Here is a 15,335-nt window from a genome sequence, read left to right as displayed (position 1 = left end):
CTTAAATGGTGGGTTTGCAGCCCACTGAGGCTCAAAGCTTTGGGTTTTTTTTCTCAGTTTCTGGGTGCTGACACAGTCAATTTGGGGCACTGGGGAAGGCAAATGGCCTTAAAGCATCCATAAGAGTGAGAATCTACTGAGAACCACCAGCCAAGACAAGTGTTGCGGTCTCACACCAACACCCATCTGCTTCACGGCTGGGAGATGTGGGACTCCCAAGGTGGAGGGGCTCAGGCCTTCAGGCTGCTCTCACGTCTTTGACTTTTCAAAATAGTGATGTGGTCGGGTTCACTTGGCCAAGGAGTGGCAACATGCCACAGGAATAGCCCCCGAGTGTGTTCCCCCTCCTGCCACCATGGTTAGGCATGATATGGCACTGAGGAAGCTCTTCTTTAGGGGGAATAAAAGCTCTTTGGCCCTTGTGAGGCCAAGATTCGTAAACGTAATCCCTTGAGTTTCCCTACTAGTGGTTTTTTACCTGCTGGAAGTTGAATCATCTCGATCTTGACAGATCCAGTATGCCTGGATTAGTCCTGTATTTGCATGGGAGAGCTTTTGGAGGGTTTGGGTTCTGTTGGCATAACTCAAGGAATCTCAGTTGAACACCTGATGTGTGCTAGATTAGAAGTGATCCTAATATTGGTTTGAAAAACTTCTCTCAGGCCCATTGGAGAAGTCCTATAATAAAAAGATTTCTTACCCTTAAACATGGGAGAAGGGAAAAAAACCACAGAGAGTTAAAGGGACTTTCCAAATATAAAAAAAAATGTAGAGGGAAAGCAAGTCAGGGACCCCAAAATTTCCCAGTGTCACACCAATAGTGTAGCCATGACAGAACAGCATCTCCTCTTAGCCTAACTTGCAGATGCAAAGCATTTTGGAACCTCACTACAGAGAGTGGAAATGCGAAATGGTGTATTTCTGGAGTGGCTTGGTCCTTAAAAGCTCCAGTTAGAGATGAGAAAAATGGTACCTCTTGGTTCTTGACCTGCTGCAGATGCCATCCTGAGAGTGGGCACATTGGGGGATCTCCTGGGGCTTTCACTGCCAGCTGCACAAAGGAGAGCATCCGCATTTTCTTCACAGGATGAGTTGGTTGGTTTTGCGGGAAGCTGAGACCCCAGAGGGGTGTGCAGTGTTCAGGAGTCAGGTTGGATGCCATTAGCTCAATGTTGATCACTCCCAGCTCCCACATCTGAAAATGAAAACACAAAAATCCCCACACCCTTCCACACCTCTTCCCAGTTTTCCATACTGCACCGTCTTCCTGTTGACTTCATTGCAGTTCATTGTTATCCCTGACTGGGGAATTCTGATTTAATGGTGTATTGGACAGATAGCGCTCGATACAAATCCCCTTTCCTTCCCTCCTATTTCCATAGAATAATGTAAGATGATCTTTAACAAGTCCCCTTTTATAAAAAAAAAAACAAAACAAAAACCCAAAAAAATCCAAACACAACAACAACACCACCAAAAAAACCCCTAATGAATGGAGGAATCTGATGACTGCTGGCTCTGTGTGCTTTTCTGTTTGCTGGAACATCTTCCCATTGGAGTAACATCAAATGTAAAGACTGAGGAACTTGACCCAGCAGGTGCCAACTCTTGGGAATACAAATGTTCAGCTGTAGGAAATACCTCTGTTGCAGCGGTGCTGTGGAAGCAATTAGGTAGAGGATAATGGATGGGCTGCAGTAAGAAAGGAGGGAACAACTCCACAGAGGTGCTTCATGGTGAGATCATAAACCACAAAAGCGGAGCGTGGATGGGTTGGTGATGTCAGCTGAAACTTGTGGTGGAATTCATCTCCTTGCAGAGGACTTCCTTATGGCTGCTGCTGCTGTTGTTGTTGTTGCTGCTGCTTTTAACAGTTCCCAAAGCTGGAGGCCCAGCTGCAAAGTTACTGCAGCAGCATTAAAGTCGGAAACATGCTTAGGTGAACTTCTGGTTTCTGTTTCTACTGCCACAAAACATTTTGCATTCACAGAGCATTTCTTCCTTTCTGGAGGCTGCAAAGCGGGCTGCTTGGACCACTCATTTTGCTTGGTGATTGCACAGTGGATGGAGCAGAGGAATGGTCATGTGTGAAAACATTTACCTGCTAAGTTTTGCTCTATTGCAGAGCCAGGCTGCAGTGGGAAAACATGAGTGTGAATTGGAAGGTCCCATCTTCAGGCAGGATCACTTCTTTCTCCTCTGTGTTTGTGAAGGACTCGGGTGGAGGCACATAGCTAATGGAAGGGGTCTTTCCCTAATGGTCTGTGCAGCAACACCTTTCCTTCTAGGAAGCATTTGGGGCTTCTCTGTGCCCGCACGCAACCCCAGCTGCCTTAGAAAGAGGAGCTCTGCTCTTTCTCCCTGGCTGACTCTCCCCGCAGGGGCTTCCCCACCATGATCTCATGGAGCTCTAATGGTAATTATCGCTGTCTCATGGCTCAGCGGTGTCTGCCTTGAGACAACCCAACCGTATGGCTGGTGATACCTATCTCAGCGCCAGGCACGTGTTTTCACGCACACGCTTCTGCACTACTTGCAGCTTGTACTCTGCAAACAGACAGGAGCTGAATTCTGCTCCCATTTCTTGAAGGAAAAGATGTGCAAAACCAGGTAAGAGGACTGGGACACAATTAAGTTCCTTATCAGCACATGCACCAGCCTTTGCACATGTACACAGTGCCTCATTGTAAATTTAAAAAAAAGAAAAAAAGAAAAAACAGTAGTAGCTGTCCTTTTTAGAATAACTATTTTTCAGGTTAATCTCTTTTTTTTTTTTTTTTTTTACCCTTAAAGATTTCATTGCAGCTTGAAAAACAAACTTAACTTCTGTTATTCCCACAGGCCTGCTCCCCTACTTCCTCCCCTCCCTGGCACAAATGCTTAGCGATGGGAGGCCATGCAGTTTATTAAGCTATTCTCTTTTCTTTTTTCTTTTTTTGAAAAAGCAAAAAAAACCCTCAAAAAACCAAAAAAAATCCCCAAAAAACTAAAAAAAAACCAAACCAAAAAAACCAAAAAACACACACACACACAAAAACCAACCAAACAAACCAGAAAACCAATCTCTGCATTCAATACCTTACAGGGCTGAAAAGTTTTATGTGTTTAGAGAAGCATCATGGAAATAACAAGGTGTTTTGAGATTATTTTGCTTTTTCTTCTGGTTTCTTTTTTCTCCTTCACTCCCCCCTCCCTTTTCTTTCTTCTGGTTTTGCAGCATCAGGAGCTTTAGAAATTAGTGAGCATCAAGGCCAGGGCAGACCTGCAACTTCCCCCACACCCACTCACATCTCTCCTTGCTCTGCTGCCTGCGCTGCTATATGAAAATGAAGGTGATTTGGAAAGTTAAGGAAAACCTCAGCCCAGCAGCAGCACAGGCATCATGTTGGGAAGAATCCGGGATTTTTTCTCCAGCTCAGTTCAGGAGATAAGGTTCTCCCTTTGCCTTCTCTGGCTGGAGGTTTCTCAGTGGGAAGCTCCTTGCTGGAGTGTGGTGCCTCCTTGCCAGGGGAGTAGCACATGAGCTGATCTCTCTGAACAGGTTAAATAAACAGGACTGTGTTTGGTTTAATTGTCACTGGTTCTGCTGCTCTCCATTACTGATCTATCTGGGAGCCTGGCCAAGGAGCAGATGCGAGAGACAGCATCATCACCTCCCTCCTCGTCCTCATTGTGTCTGGCTTTATCCTTCTTCTTCTCCTTCTCCCCGCACCCCTTTTTCTTTCTTCTTTTTTTTTTTTTTTTTCCCCCTAATTTATTTTTTCCCCCCCTTTGGCTGAGCAAAATAGGCCAGATGGCAGTGAGGGGAACAGACAACAAGTGAGCCATGGCATATGGGCAGCCTGTTTAATTTCGACTCCTGTTGGGAAGTAGCTTGCAGGGAGATAAGTTACAAAAGCAGAAGAGCATGTTAAAGGGGAGGGGCAGGAGGAAAGGGAGATCCTTTTGGGGATGAAGCAGCACAACGAAGGGAGTCTGGGGTGCATGGGACCAAAACCCTGGCTGCATTCCTGACACAAAGCAGTAAATTAGCTGTTTCTGTGTCAGTTTGTGCAGGAAGTCTTGTCGGCTGCACATGGGGAGGAACGATGAAGATGTCTGTCCTAAAATGAGGATGAGGAGGATGATGTGTTTCTGATTTCCACCTCGCCCACCCTCCCCCCGGGCAAGCTCCAGCCAGTCTTAGGAGCTGGGATGTGGAGATGTTTGCCCAGCTGCAGAAGAGGAATCATGTCACCCAAGATGATTTTTATCTGTGCATATGATTGTGTATGTTTTGCTCATACTTTACTATGGGTTATTAATGTAAGATCATCCGCTCTAGACTTCTTTGAAGCAAAAGACATGACTTTTTAAGTTATTTTACAAAGCTAAGCAAAAAATTGGCACAAAACAAAATAAGAAGCAACTTGGTAATAATGTAGTTTACAGCTATTTCTCTTTCCTCTTCCCTTCCCTTGAGGATTTAATTTTTTTCTCTTCTGTTTTGCTTTTTGGATTCAATATGTTAGCTATCAACTTCTTGCTATCTATTCTCATCCTTCATGCATTTTGGATTTTGCTAATTGAGACCTTGAATGTGTCCCAGTGACTTAGGGCCAAAATTAGAGTTAATTGCACTAAATTATATATATGTGAGGTTTTCTGGCTTAATTTTGCTGAACTAGGATTTTGAGGCACAGTGAAGAGGGGTAGGTGCGCTTCTTTTAGTTTTTATGAGTGTGTTGATTTTGCATCAGAACGTCATTGAAATGTGGTTAAAAATGCCTACACAATTTAGGAACTCAATTAGTTTTATTCCTGTTGATGGTCAATAAGATTTGGGGTTCTTTGGTATAGGCTCATGTCTCCTTCACCCCAGAGCATTTTTAAAAATCTCTCATTTTGGCTGAGAACATCAGAATTTTTTTCTATTTGCTTCTTTTTGATGGGAATGAGCATGGAATCCCAATACAGTCATCACCTATGGTGGACCATTTGGAGCTTTGTGAATTTCATCAGCAACCTGACCAGCAAAGGGGGATTCTGGCCTGACGTACCCGTGGATGGGATTCAGCTGCAAGCTCCCTGCTTGTGCTCAGCAGGGTGGGAAAACTCTACAAACCAATTAGCTCTGGAAATCTTGAGCCCCGTTGGCAGGATGCAGACGATCCTGCCAAGCGCGGTTGTGCTCTACGCCTGCACAAAGAACTTTTTATATGACATTAATTCTGCAGAGAAGTTTTTATTCACCAGAGAGTCTGCGGAGAAATGATTATGCATTGCTGGCTTGGTGGAGCAGAATTTTAACTTCCAGCTCAGGCATTCCTCCACTGATTAGTTTTAACATGAAATAGAAACACAAGCCTGTGATTTATTGGTGAAATATTTAAGATAGATTGTTAAATTATTCAAATAGCAGAGTTTAAAGCAGGCAAGGAAAAAAAAAAAAAGACAAAAAAAAGGGCAACCCATCCAAATAAGAGCTTAATTTCCCACAATTTGAAAAATGTACATTTGCACTCACTAGATAGCTGAAACAAAAAGTGCTATTTCAGTGCAAAGAAAGTCTTTTAAAATGAAAGATTTCAACCTTTTTACCCTTCCAGCAATCTTTATCCATCTGATCCTTGCAGACTGTCTTTCATCTGCAGTGCTAGGAATGGTTGCAGCCCTTCATCGTTTCTTACCACTCATCTACCACATCTTTGGGTACTTACCCAGCCTGGCTGAAGTTTTCCTCTTTCTATGCTAATTGAGAGCCTTTTTGTCTTAGTGTTGATAAACCAGGCAGGGACTTCTCTGATCTTCTTGCCTGAGCTTCAGATATCACCTTATCTTGTTTTGCATGTCAACTGGATCTTCTGTCCTACCCTGTGCTGGAGAAAAATCTTGTTGAATCTGCTACACTTGTCTTTTCCCAGTTGCCCTCTGGCATCTCTATAATGTTAACACAAGGTAAAACCAGAACTGTCTTCTAAGAGGAGAACAGGGATCATCATGCTCATGGTCTTAAAGGACTCCAGAGTTGTGGCAATAATAGTATAGATTAGCGAAGTAAAGGTTAAGTAAAGCATACATTTTTTGGGGGGAGACTTAATGCTAATCTCCCCAACTTCTGAGAATAAAATGTGTTGGAATTGCTGTGTCCTAAGGAACACTTATTGTTTTCAGTTTCTGTGCACCTAGTTTCTCCAAATGTGGGAAAGGTTACTAGCTCCCACAGCTGTATCTGTTCTGAACATAAGATCAGCGTGACACTTCAAAAGCAAGGGTGATTGGACATTTACATGTCTCCAGTGAAAAGGCATGCAATATGTGCATCACAATCCATAGATAGCATTGAAAAATTCCATCCTTTCTCTTAATCTGCTCCCATTTCAACACAAAAAAGAAGCATTTTCAAGTCTGCCCTCCTCTAGCAAGCAACCCATCTTGGGCTGTGCAGCTGAGGAGGAGAATACTTGCAAGGTCCAATTCTTTCAAACATGTGGCAGCTGAAAAGAAGGTAATTAGGACAGGCAAATCCAAACAGTACTTTTGCAAATGGTATTTATCTTTTTTTTGTGTGCGTGTGTGTCTATATTCTACTTCTCCACCTGTCTTCAAAGGGGGCTGATAAAAAGGATTTGCTTGGCCTTGTTGTTGCTGTGGGGGAAGGGTGCCATTTGTGTGCTGTGCTGCAAGACAGATGCTGCAGGTGAAACTACCCCAGAGGGGGCAACCCTACACGGAGGGGGTAGTTCCTGGGATCGAAGCACTTCTTTTTCTTTTTGTCCTCTTTGTGGGTTTGTTACACCGTAGGACCAAGTTCTTTATGGCACAGAGGAGCGGGCAAGGGTTTATGGAGCAATCAACTCCATCAGCAACAGTGGCAATCGCATAATGCTTCAGCCTTTTGTAGTAGATTTTGTCTGTGTGTCTAAGCTGAAAGTATGGCCAGGAGAGAAGAGGGTGTGAAACACTTGGCTTTTTTTTTTTTTTTTTTTTTTTTTTTTTCTTCCTTGGAAAGAGCCTGGCTGAGTTCCTTTATGCTTTTCAGGCTCAGGGATGAGAGAGAGCGTGCGTATGTGCGAGGGTGTGAGCGCATCTGTGCCCATACAGTGGCTCAAGTGGGAAAAAACCCTGTTTGTGGTTCACACAGGAGGAATTTCTGATGGAGGCAACGGTCCTAAGCAGAAAGGCACATCCTGATCTCTAGCGAGTGAGGGGCACGCTGACGCACACACGCACACACACACATACTCTCTGGGCGCTCTGCATAATAGGTGCAAAGCGCTGCCCTTTAATGAACGTAACCTATGGTGGCTGGGCTGCAGCCGGCCAGACCTCACCATTAATAAACTGGGAACATTCTTCTCCTTTTTAGTCCCTTTCAATGCCAGCCCTGCGGTTTGATCTCCCTTGAATGCTGCTCCCCCTCATTTGGGGCTCCAATTCTGAGAAGATTTGGTGCATTGTTTGAGGTCGCAGGATGTCGGATTGATTTCGAAGCTTTTGTATTGACTCTGGGCTCCTGAATGAAGCTGTCATGTGTGTCTGTGGTTGGCTAGCAGGCTGTCCGGCTGCAAGCTGTGCCTTCCTTTGTTGTTTAGGCCTCATTGAGCTGAGGGAAGAGGCTCATTTCAGGGTGATTTACCACCACCCAAACACCAGCTGTCTGTTGTACTGCCGCTTGCCTCCACCTTGGATTCAGTTCTCGTTTCCCTTCATTTCCCCCCTTCTCTTCTCCCACTCTACCGCTGTAGGCACTTGGGTACCGGTTCTTCAAGACGTGTGGATCACCCTGACAGAATAGTGTAAAAACCATAAACATCAAATACGTTGTTCTTCCCAACATCATGTATGCACTTGTGGGGATTTTTTTTAGGGTTCATTGTTGCAGTCCTGTAAACATGTTTTTTTTCTTGTTGAGAAACTGAACCATGGCCCTAAGGAAAAAAAAAAACCAAACCAACCCAAACAAAAAACACACCATGCTCCTCTTGGTTTGTTACTAAGTAGCTCATAGTGAAAAGCAGTAATAATTTTATTTAAAAATAACTATTAAGCTCAGTGGCAGGACAGCAGACTGAATTGCACAGCCTGCCCAGTGCAGGATGTCGGGGGAAGTGGCTGCAGAGGTGCTCTCTAGTACTGGAAATGTTGGGATTATTGGATGGATGGAGAAGGAGGCAGAGAAGGATGGCATCATCTCCCTACATACTTGTTATTCCTGAGCTGGTATGATCGCTGTATTTATGTGGTTATCATGCTGGAGAGCTATTTTGGTGGTGTAAGGAGAGGAAGAAAAGGGAAGAGGCTGTGAAGTGCTGCTCAGCTCAGCTTCACAAAGCTCTTTCAGGAAAGTACTCCTCTGTGAAAAGCCAGGCTGCTTCTGCAGCTGAAATGCTGATAAAAGCCTCGGAAAGGCCATGCTGGAAGCTTTGCTCTTTCCCAGGTCGCCATGGGCCAAGACTCAGTTATCCTTTCTGTACCTCATGTTTTCATCTGTTGACAAAAGGCATTTTGAGGGTATTGCAAGGCAGGAGAGATGGAGAGAGTGTGAACAGCTGAGCCAAGGCCAAGTTTGGCCAGTGAGACCTTCCAGTGGCCAAGTGGAGACAGGTTGTGCCAGTGCCTTCGGGGTGAGGCTACTGCCAGCATTTTTGATGGCCGTTGCTCAAAACCGAGGAATGCTGATGAGAACCAAGCAGGTCAGAGCCCAGTCGGACCTGCCCATGGCCACAAGGTGCATGGCACAGTGCTGCTGAGTCAAGCCCACCTCTCGAGCTGATCTTTCCAGCTGCAGACCTGGGAGAGTGGCAGGAAGATGGGATCCTCTGGTTAATCCCAGCCAGCTCCTCCGGGGCAGGGCCTGGCAGCTCCATGGAGGCCGGCTGGTGCCATGTGCGTCACGTCTGACTCCTTTAAATGAGGCTGGCAGCTCCGCAGAGGACTGCTCTGGGCAACGTGGTGGCACCTGGCCTCACTGCGGCCTGCTCCCCCTGGAGCTGCTGGCGTGAAGCGAGTTGTGACCAGCCCTCATTTGACTTCTGGGTGATGCAGTTTAGTGTTTCTTGACCACAGGCTGTTAAAACTGGCAACTGATCAGCTCTTGTCAGCCGTGCAGCTGAGATCATTAAGCCTGTTACTATTATTATTTTTCTCCTTTTTCTGTAAACTTTGGCCAACTACTGGAGCCTGTGCCGCAAGCAGAAGGGAGAGGCCAGTGACTTCATATATGAGGTGGGATAATTGGACATATATATGTATATTTCAGTGCTTGCCGAGGAGCCTTCTTGCTCTTTGCCTTGGGAAGGGGGATGTCTGACGATGGGTGGGAGTCATAAGAAGGCAAAACAAGCTCCTCTGTTGGAAATCCTTGTGCCTCCTTGCTTCTAAACCAGAGCATAACATTGAGAGCAGGCAGCACAATGTCATTTAGTAGCAGTACATCTGTGAGCTTTCAAGATCACTGTGCTCCTCCCCAATCCTGTTATTAAAAGGCCATGAAACATGGTAAAGATGCTCCATCAATTAAAACTGTACGTCCATAGTACCCAGTGAGACGAGGCTCCTCTCTCTGCAGTGTTCTCCTCCCCCTCCTCTGCAAGCATCAAGCGCTACTGAATGAAGGAGGGAGGGATACATTAGGAGGCAACAACCACTGCAAGAGAGTCCCAGTGAGGTGTTTTAATTTCTTAACAAACTCATTGGGCACTAGAAACTGTAAAATAACATACAGATAAACAAGCAAAAACTCACTGACCCTTAGCACCCTGGAGGGCTCTGTTTCAGATCACTGAATAAAAGCTGAAGTTGCATATGCATGTTTAATGTAACACAAGGCGTGTGCTGTGGAAAAGCGTGCTTTCTTCTAATCTGGTTCCAGACAGAAGCATCCAAACAGAAGCCCCTTTCCCTATCCCCACTGAACTGCTTGGTGTATGCAAGGAAACCCCTGAATGACAAGGCCTCCATCTGCTCTTGAGCGGAGTTGCGACTGGCTGCAAATGTTGTCCATATGCTTTTTTTCTTTTTTTTTTTCTTTTTTTTTCTTTTTTTTTTTTTGCCTTTCAACTTAGCTGCCTAATGTTAGACACCTATCCCCAAATTAAGCATCTGCTTATAATATAGGCTTTTCTAAAAAAGAGGTGGAGGTAGTAGCTAATTCAGGCGATGCACGCTGGGAGAGGTACATCTGCAGTTGGAAAAGGAGATGGGATTATTCATCCTGTGCATTGCTTCTGTTTGCTTTTTTAGGGGGTGGAAGAGCCCCTGCATTCTCGTACTGGCCTTCGTTCTCCCTTCATTCTCCAAATAGAGACCTTTTAAAATGTGATTAAAAAACTGAGGTGGAGTCTTCAACCTCAAAAATAACCTAGTAATTTAACTCATCAGTTTCCACAATCTAGGAGAAGATACTAACTACAGAGCTATAGAGTTGGTCTCTGTAGCCCAACAACTATGCGATTTGCACCTAGTGAAACAACCCCTGTAGGCAAGCCTGGAAGGGGAGCCTGGCTGACATGCAGGGTTTGTGTCTTTTACTTGCCTGGTAGATCTAGCTTCAGGTATAGGCAATGTAGCACTTTGTGATGAAAACCCATTTCATGGAAGTGTTGCTTTAATCATCAAGGTTTTCTGACTGTGCAAGAAAAAGGATGTTTCTAACAAAGACTAGGCAAAATACACCAACTCACTAGCTGAATCTGCTGTAGAGAAAGCAGGGTTTAGTTTTAGCATGAACTCACTAGCCGAGGTGTTGGCTTTGTAGAGGAAAAAAAGAAAAAAAAACCTATCAAGTTTTGTGTTCGTATTTCCCCTCTGCTCTTGATTTCCAGGTGATTATGGACAACACCTTGCAATTCCTCTGTTAAATAAAGCTGATGATACTTCCAGACAGTTATTCCACGGCCAGAACGTGTCCATGGTTTGCCATGAGCTGATGTTGCATGACCAGTATATCCTAGGAACCAAAGAAGGGTCTAAAATTGGGAGGTTTTCCTTGGTTTGTGGTGTAAAAAGAGCTGGAGTATCTATTTCAGCATAACAAATTTGCAGTGGATACTGGCACAAGTTGAGTGTCAGCAAGTCTTGTATGGATGCATTTTCCTAAATACAGGAATTTCCTAAACACAGTATGTTGCTGCTTTAGGCACCATAATATATCCTTGTTGTCCATCAGCTGCCTGTTAGGAAATGTGTGGGTCTCCCTTTAGGTCCTTTTGTATGTCTAACTTTCTCATGTACTGTGGGGTGTCTAGAAAGTCTCCTCTGGTTAGACAGACAACTACCTCTCTGTGCCTCGGTTTCTTATCTCTACTGTAATTATTTAATACAATTGCTTTAAATTTTAATGTAATCACTTCTTTCTGGGGAAAGGTTTTAGAATTCAAGAGTTTACAGGTCAGTTGGTGAAGGACTGTAGTAATGGGGCAAGAGGAAATTCCTTTGATAAATGGGAGTCACAGGTAGAGGATGCCGGGTGGAAGCAGTCCTCTGAAAACCTCAAAGTCTGACAGGTTGCAATCAGCAGCCCCAGCCTTGGGTGTTTTGGTTAGGTATCAGGTACAGGTACTGCCTTTTAGTGTCTTTTTTTTCCCACCTCTTTTGGAAAGAGGAGAAAAGATAATTTCTGCTCAGTATCTGACCTTGCTGGTACTTGTGAGATGCTGGGGTCACCAAGTAAAAGATGTCACCACACCTGGCAGCCTCTCCTGAGGTGACCAGAAGTTCATCTGTCTGTCTGTAATTTCTGCCACCAAGGATCACTTCTCTGGTGCGCCCTGACATCGAACGATGGCTGGAATTCCTTTTAATTGTGCCCTTTCCCTTCCTCATCATTTAGGGCAGAGCGCTTCCACTTGGCTAAACTCATTAACTACTTTAATGTTGAGGTTTCCTTTTCTGTATAAATTCATCCAGCTGAAATCTTGTAACTCTTCAAAGCTGCATGTGAGCAGACTCGTGCTCTGTCACCCAGCAAATGCTGAGAGTGTTTATTTTTCAGCTGTGGACCACAAAAGTCTGAAAAAAGGCAATGTCTTTGTGGGTGCGTCCATGGGAAAGCAAGTAATTGTGATGGGTTTTGGGGGACTCAGGCTGTGTTACTGTTTCAGCTCAAGGAGCGTTTTGACCAAACCTGGAATCCCAGCCCTGTTCTGCCATGGTGATTTATCAAGACGTCTAGGTCTGATAAACTCCAAAAACACTTTGGTGAAGAACCAAAGTGATTCAAGTAATCCCCAGAAAAGAACTACTTTAATGTGAGAGACTTTGCTGCTGGGATCACGCTCTCATGCTCGGTCAGTCTGGTGGGTTGTCGATGAAAAGAAGCTGTTTGCACTTTGTTTATTTCCCAGACTGTTGGCTGAGGACAAAAGGAGGGTGAGGTGACCCTGTTTCTTTGTAAATCTCCATTGGCCCCAGCTTGTTATGAACATTGCAGGGTCTGTGCCAGCAGTGTTGGGTGGTGAGGGTGAGCTGTTGAATTCCTGGGAAGGGCTTGCCAGGTGTTATATAGACCAGTTGTCCTAATGAGAGCAAGTCACACCTGTAGACTTTATTTCACCAAATCTAGCTACACTAGAAGCAAGTAAGCACTAACTTGGTAAGGGTGAATAGAAATACTGGTGTGTGAGGTTTGCCTCAAGTCATTCCAGGTTGGTAATTGTACTCTCTGAGCAAGATAGACTTGTTTCTGTTCATGTACATGTATGAAAACATTGGGATAAAATAACCTGTTGCTTTTTAGCTTGGCTTGCCCGTATTCCTACTGTATTTTTCCACACACTTGCTTTCCTTCTGTCCCTGTCTGTGTGACATCCCTCATGCTGTGTTATCGGCCATTGGGGAATTCTCCTTGGCAGCCTGGGAGCTACACCTCTGTGGAAGGGTATCTCCCAGCAATGCAGGATGAGTCCACAGGCTTCTCTAATGTCTTTTCTTCCCCTGCTTCTGGTCATAAATGCAAGCCTCTTGGTCTTCAGTGGTTCAGATTGTGCTGATGTTTTTCTTGTCTTTCTTTTATAGGGAAAAGTCATTGGAGATGCAAAACTGCTTATGAGTTGTGGTTGCAGAAAAGGGAAAAATGCTCAAGTGAAAGACTCAGATCAGGTCAGTCAATATCTACCTTACCTGGTGGAAATAAAATAATGTATTAACATCTGGTTGATTTGAACTGTGCTGTTGCATATCAGGGTTCCTGGACACAAAGTCCTTGGCGTGGCTGACAATGTTACAACATTAATGTTTTTATATTTGTTATTTCTAGAAAAAAATCAAACAAGATCAGGGATTCACTGCACTAGGAGCTGTTAATGCCGTAGCCTGAATTACTCCCATTTGGTTTATTTATTCATGAATTCTGTTTCTTTATAAAAATCCACTCCAGGCAATGTCTTTCTTAAAGAATATTGCACTTCCTTGCTGACTAAATGTATGCAACCTTTGGTCTTGTACTGTAGCTGCCTGGATGGGTGATAGTTACAGAGAAATGTGCCATTCGTTGCATGTTTTTGTTCTGAAGTGACACCACCACAAGTACACTCTTTATTGAGGTTCCTCATGATAGACATGTAAAAACTTGTTCACAAACTGATGGCTGGGTTTCAATATTCATTACTTGGAATGAATGGCCCCCTTATTCTAAAATTGGTCGAATTGACATCAGTGGGATCGCTTGTAGGGTTCAGTAATTGCAGGCGAGGTGGGCTGCACTCTGAACGACAGCCAGCTGGTGGTCTCTTCCTTCCTTCTACCATTTTGTACTTATTAGACCAGACAAGTTTGTTCCTGTCAAAATTTTTAGTTAATATGGCTTTCAGGCTTTGTAGCTTAACAGAAGTTTGACTCCAGATACCATTCTTTCCAAAGATGAAACAAAATTTGATTTGAGCAGAAACATTTTGTAAATATCGGCTCATCCAATATTAAATGTGGTATAGTGAAGGAGCTGATCTCAAATATCAAATGACTTGGCTCTCTAATGTACCTTGTGAACAACCCATGGCCAGGTACAGACCTGAAGCAAATTCAGTGTCCTCAAAGCTCCAGGAATTCCCAATAATTTACTGACGGGAAAAGAGATGAATGCTCAGGAAGAAAAATGTTTTCATTTTCAACATGCACGTTCATCAATCCTAACTAATAACAATGTCTCTGAGCCTTGCTTTGTTAATGTTTGGGAATACCTGACAACACACCTATTTATCCCTCAGTGAGCTCTGTTGTGAGAAACATTGGCCACACTTATAAATGTTTTATAGGATTGAGTCTTACATTCATTTTAGAGGTGATTTTTTTTCTTCTTTATTTAGTATTTGCAAAATAACAAATTCATTATCATGAACCATACTATCAGTTCACCATCAAGACAAGGACTCTTAGTAGTTTTCTTTAAAGAATAGCTTCCCATTCTCTCCAATACAAGCTTAATTTTCTAATGTTGAGGTTCTAACACTTCAGGAGAAAATGAATTTAGACATGAAACACTTTTAACAAGTTTAGTCTTTTGTATTTTGATGTACTCTGGTTGAATCACTTTGATTTACAACAGGACTACAGCAGCATCAAACCACTCATAGCAGAGATTAAAAATGGAATGGGAACATCTTGATTGCAGAGAGGTTTTGTGAAAGACTTTAACAAACCTTGAGTACTGGACCTAAAACTTATTGATGGCAATAGTTTAATTATAAAGTAGGCAACAGGGTCTGGACGGAAAAAAAATCCCACTCCCTTTTATGTTTTCTGGGATGGTGATAAATTATTCCTTGCATTCAGTTACCTTCTGAAATCTAATTTTTGAGGTCTGGTGATGTGTTGACCATCTCGGGTGTTTTTTTTTGCTGTATTGGCATAAACTGTTGAGCAAGTGCTTGCTCCAGAAGCTGTAAAGCTCATACATCTTGCCCCTGGCAGTATCCTGTCTATATTTCAGGGGACAGGAGGTGGATGGGGAGAAAACTAGTACAGAAGGGTGGGTAGCAATGTGGAACATTTGCCTGTGAATGTGGGACCTCTCTTCAGTTTATAAATTATCCCCTGGGCCTTGTAGATAAACACAGACTTCTGTGGTGACATCGGCTGGGAAAGGCAAACACTTGCTGATGATTGTAGGCTAATCCTTCAGGACACTAATTGCCAGAAAACTAAGGAAGCATTATTTTAGGAACAGTTTGTTTCACTTTGTGAAGGGGAAAAACACTGCACTGGATTTAGTTTTGTTTGCAGAGCTTTACCCCCTCCTCCTGCGACCTGTCTAAGATTTTAAAGATTTACCTTCATTATTGTTGTTAAGGATTTTTTTTTCTTTTTTTTTCTTTTTTTTTTGGTCTTGCTTTGTGTTTTCCTGTGATGCCTCTATAAAG

The 15,335-nt window shown here is 43.7% G+C and overlaps 1 protein-coding gene across 6 annotated transcripts in view; it reads left to right on the top strand.

Annotated features, from left to right (window-relative positions):
• The window catches only part of SETBP1 (SET binding protein 1), a 262,812-nt gene that overhangs the window by 38,183 nt on the left and 209,294 nt on the right, over positions 1-15,335 (top strand). For 4 of the 6 annotated variants that reach the window (XM_055698785.1, XM_055698789.1, XM_055698783.1 and 1 more), the window contains exon 3: positions 12,997-13,080. The exons of the other annotated variants lie outside the window; for them this stretch is intronic. In XM_055698785.1, coding sequence (XP_055554760.1) covers positions 12,997-13,080 — 84 coding nt within the window. The remainder of the gene's footprint in view (positions 1-12,996; positions 13,081-15,335) is intronic. 6 annotated transcript variants of the gene reach the window in all.

This window comes from Falco cherrug, chromosome Z (assembly GCF_023634085.1).
Source record: "Falco cherrug isolate bFalChe1 chromosome Z, bFalChe1.pri, whole genome shotgun sequence".
Lineage (NCBI taxonomy): Eukaryota > Metazoa > Chordata > Aves > Falconiformes > Falconidae > Falco > Falco cherrug.
The sequence above is the reverse complement of the archived record's forward strand: the minus strand, read 5'-3'. Positions and strand labels throughout refer to the sequence as shown.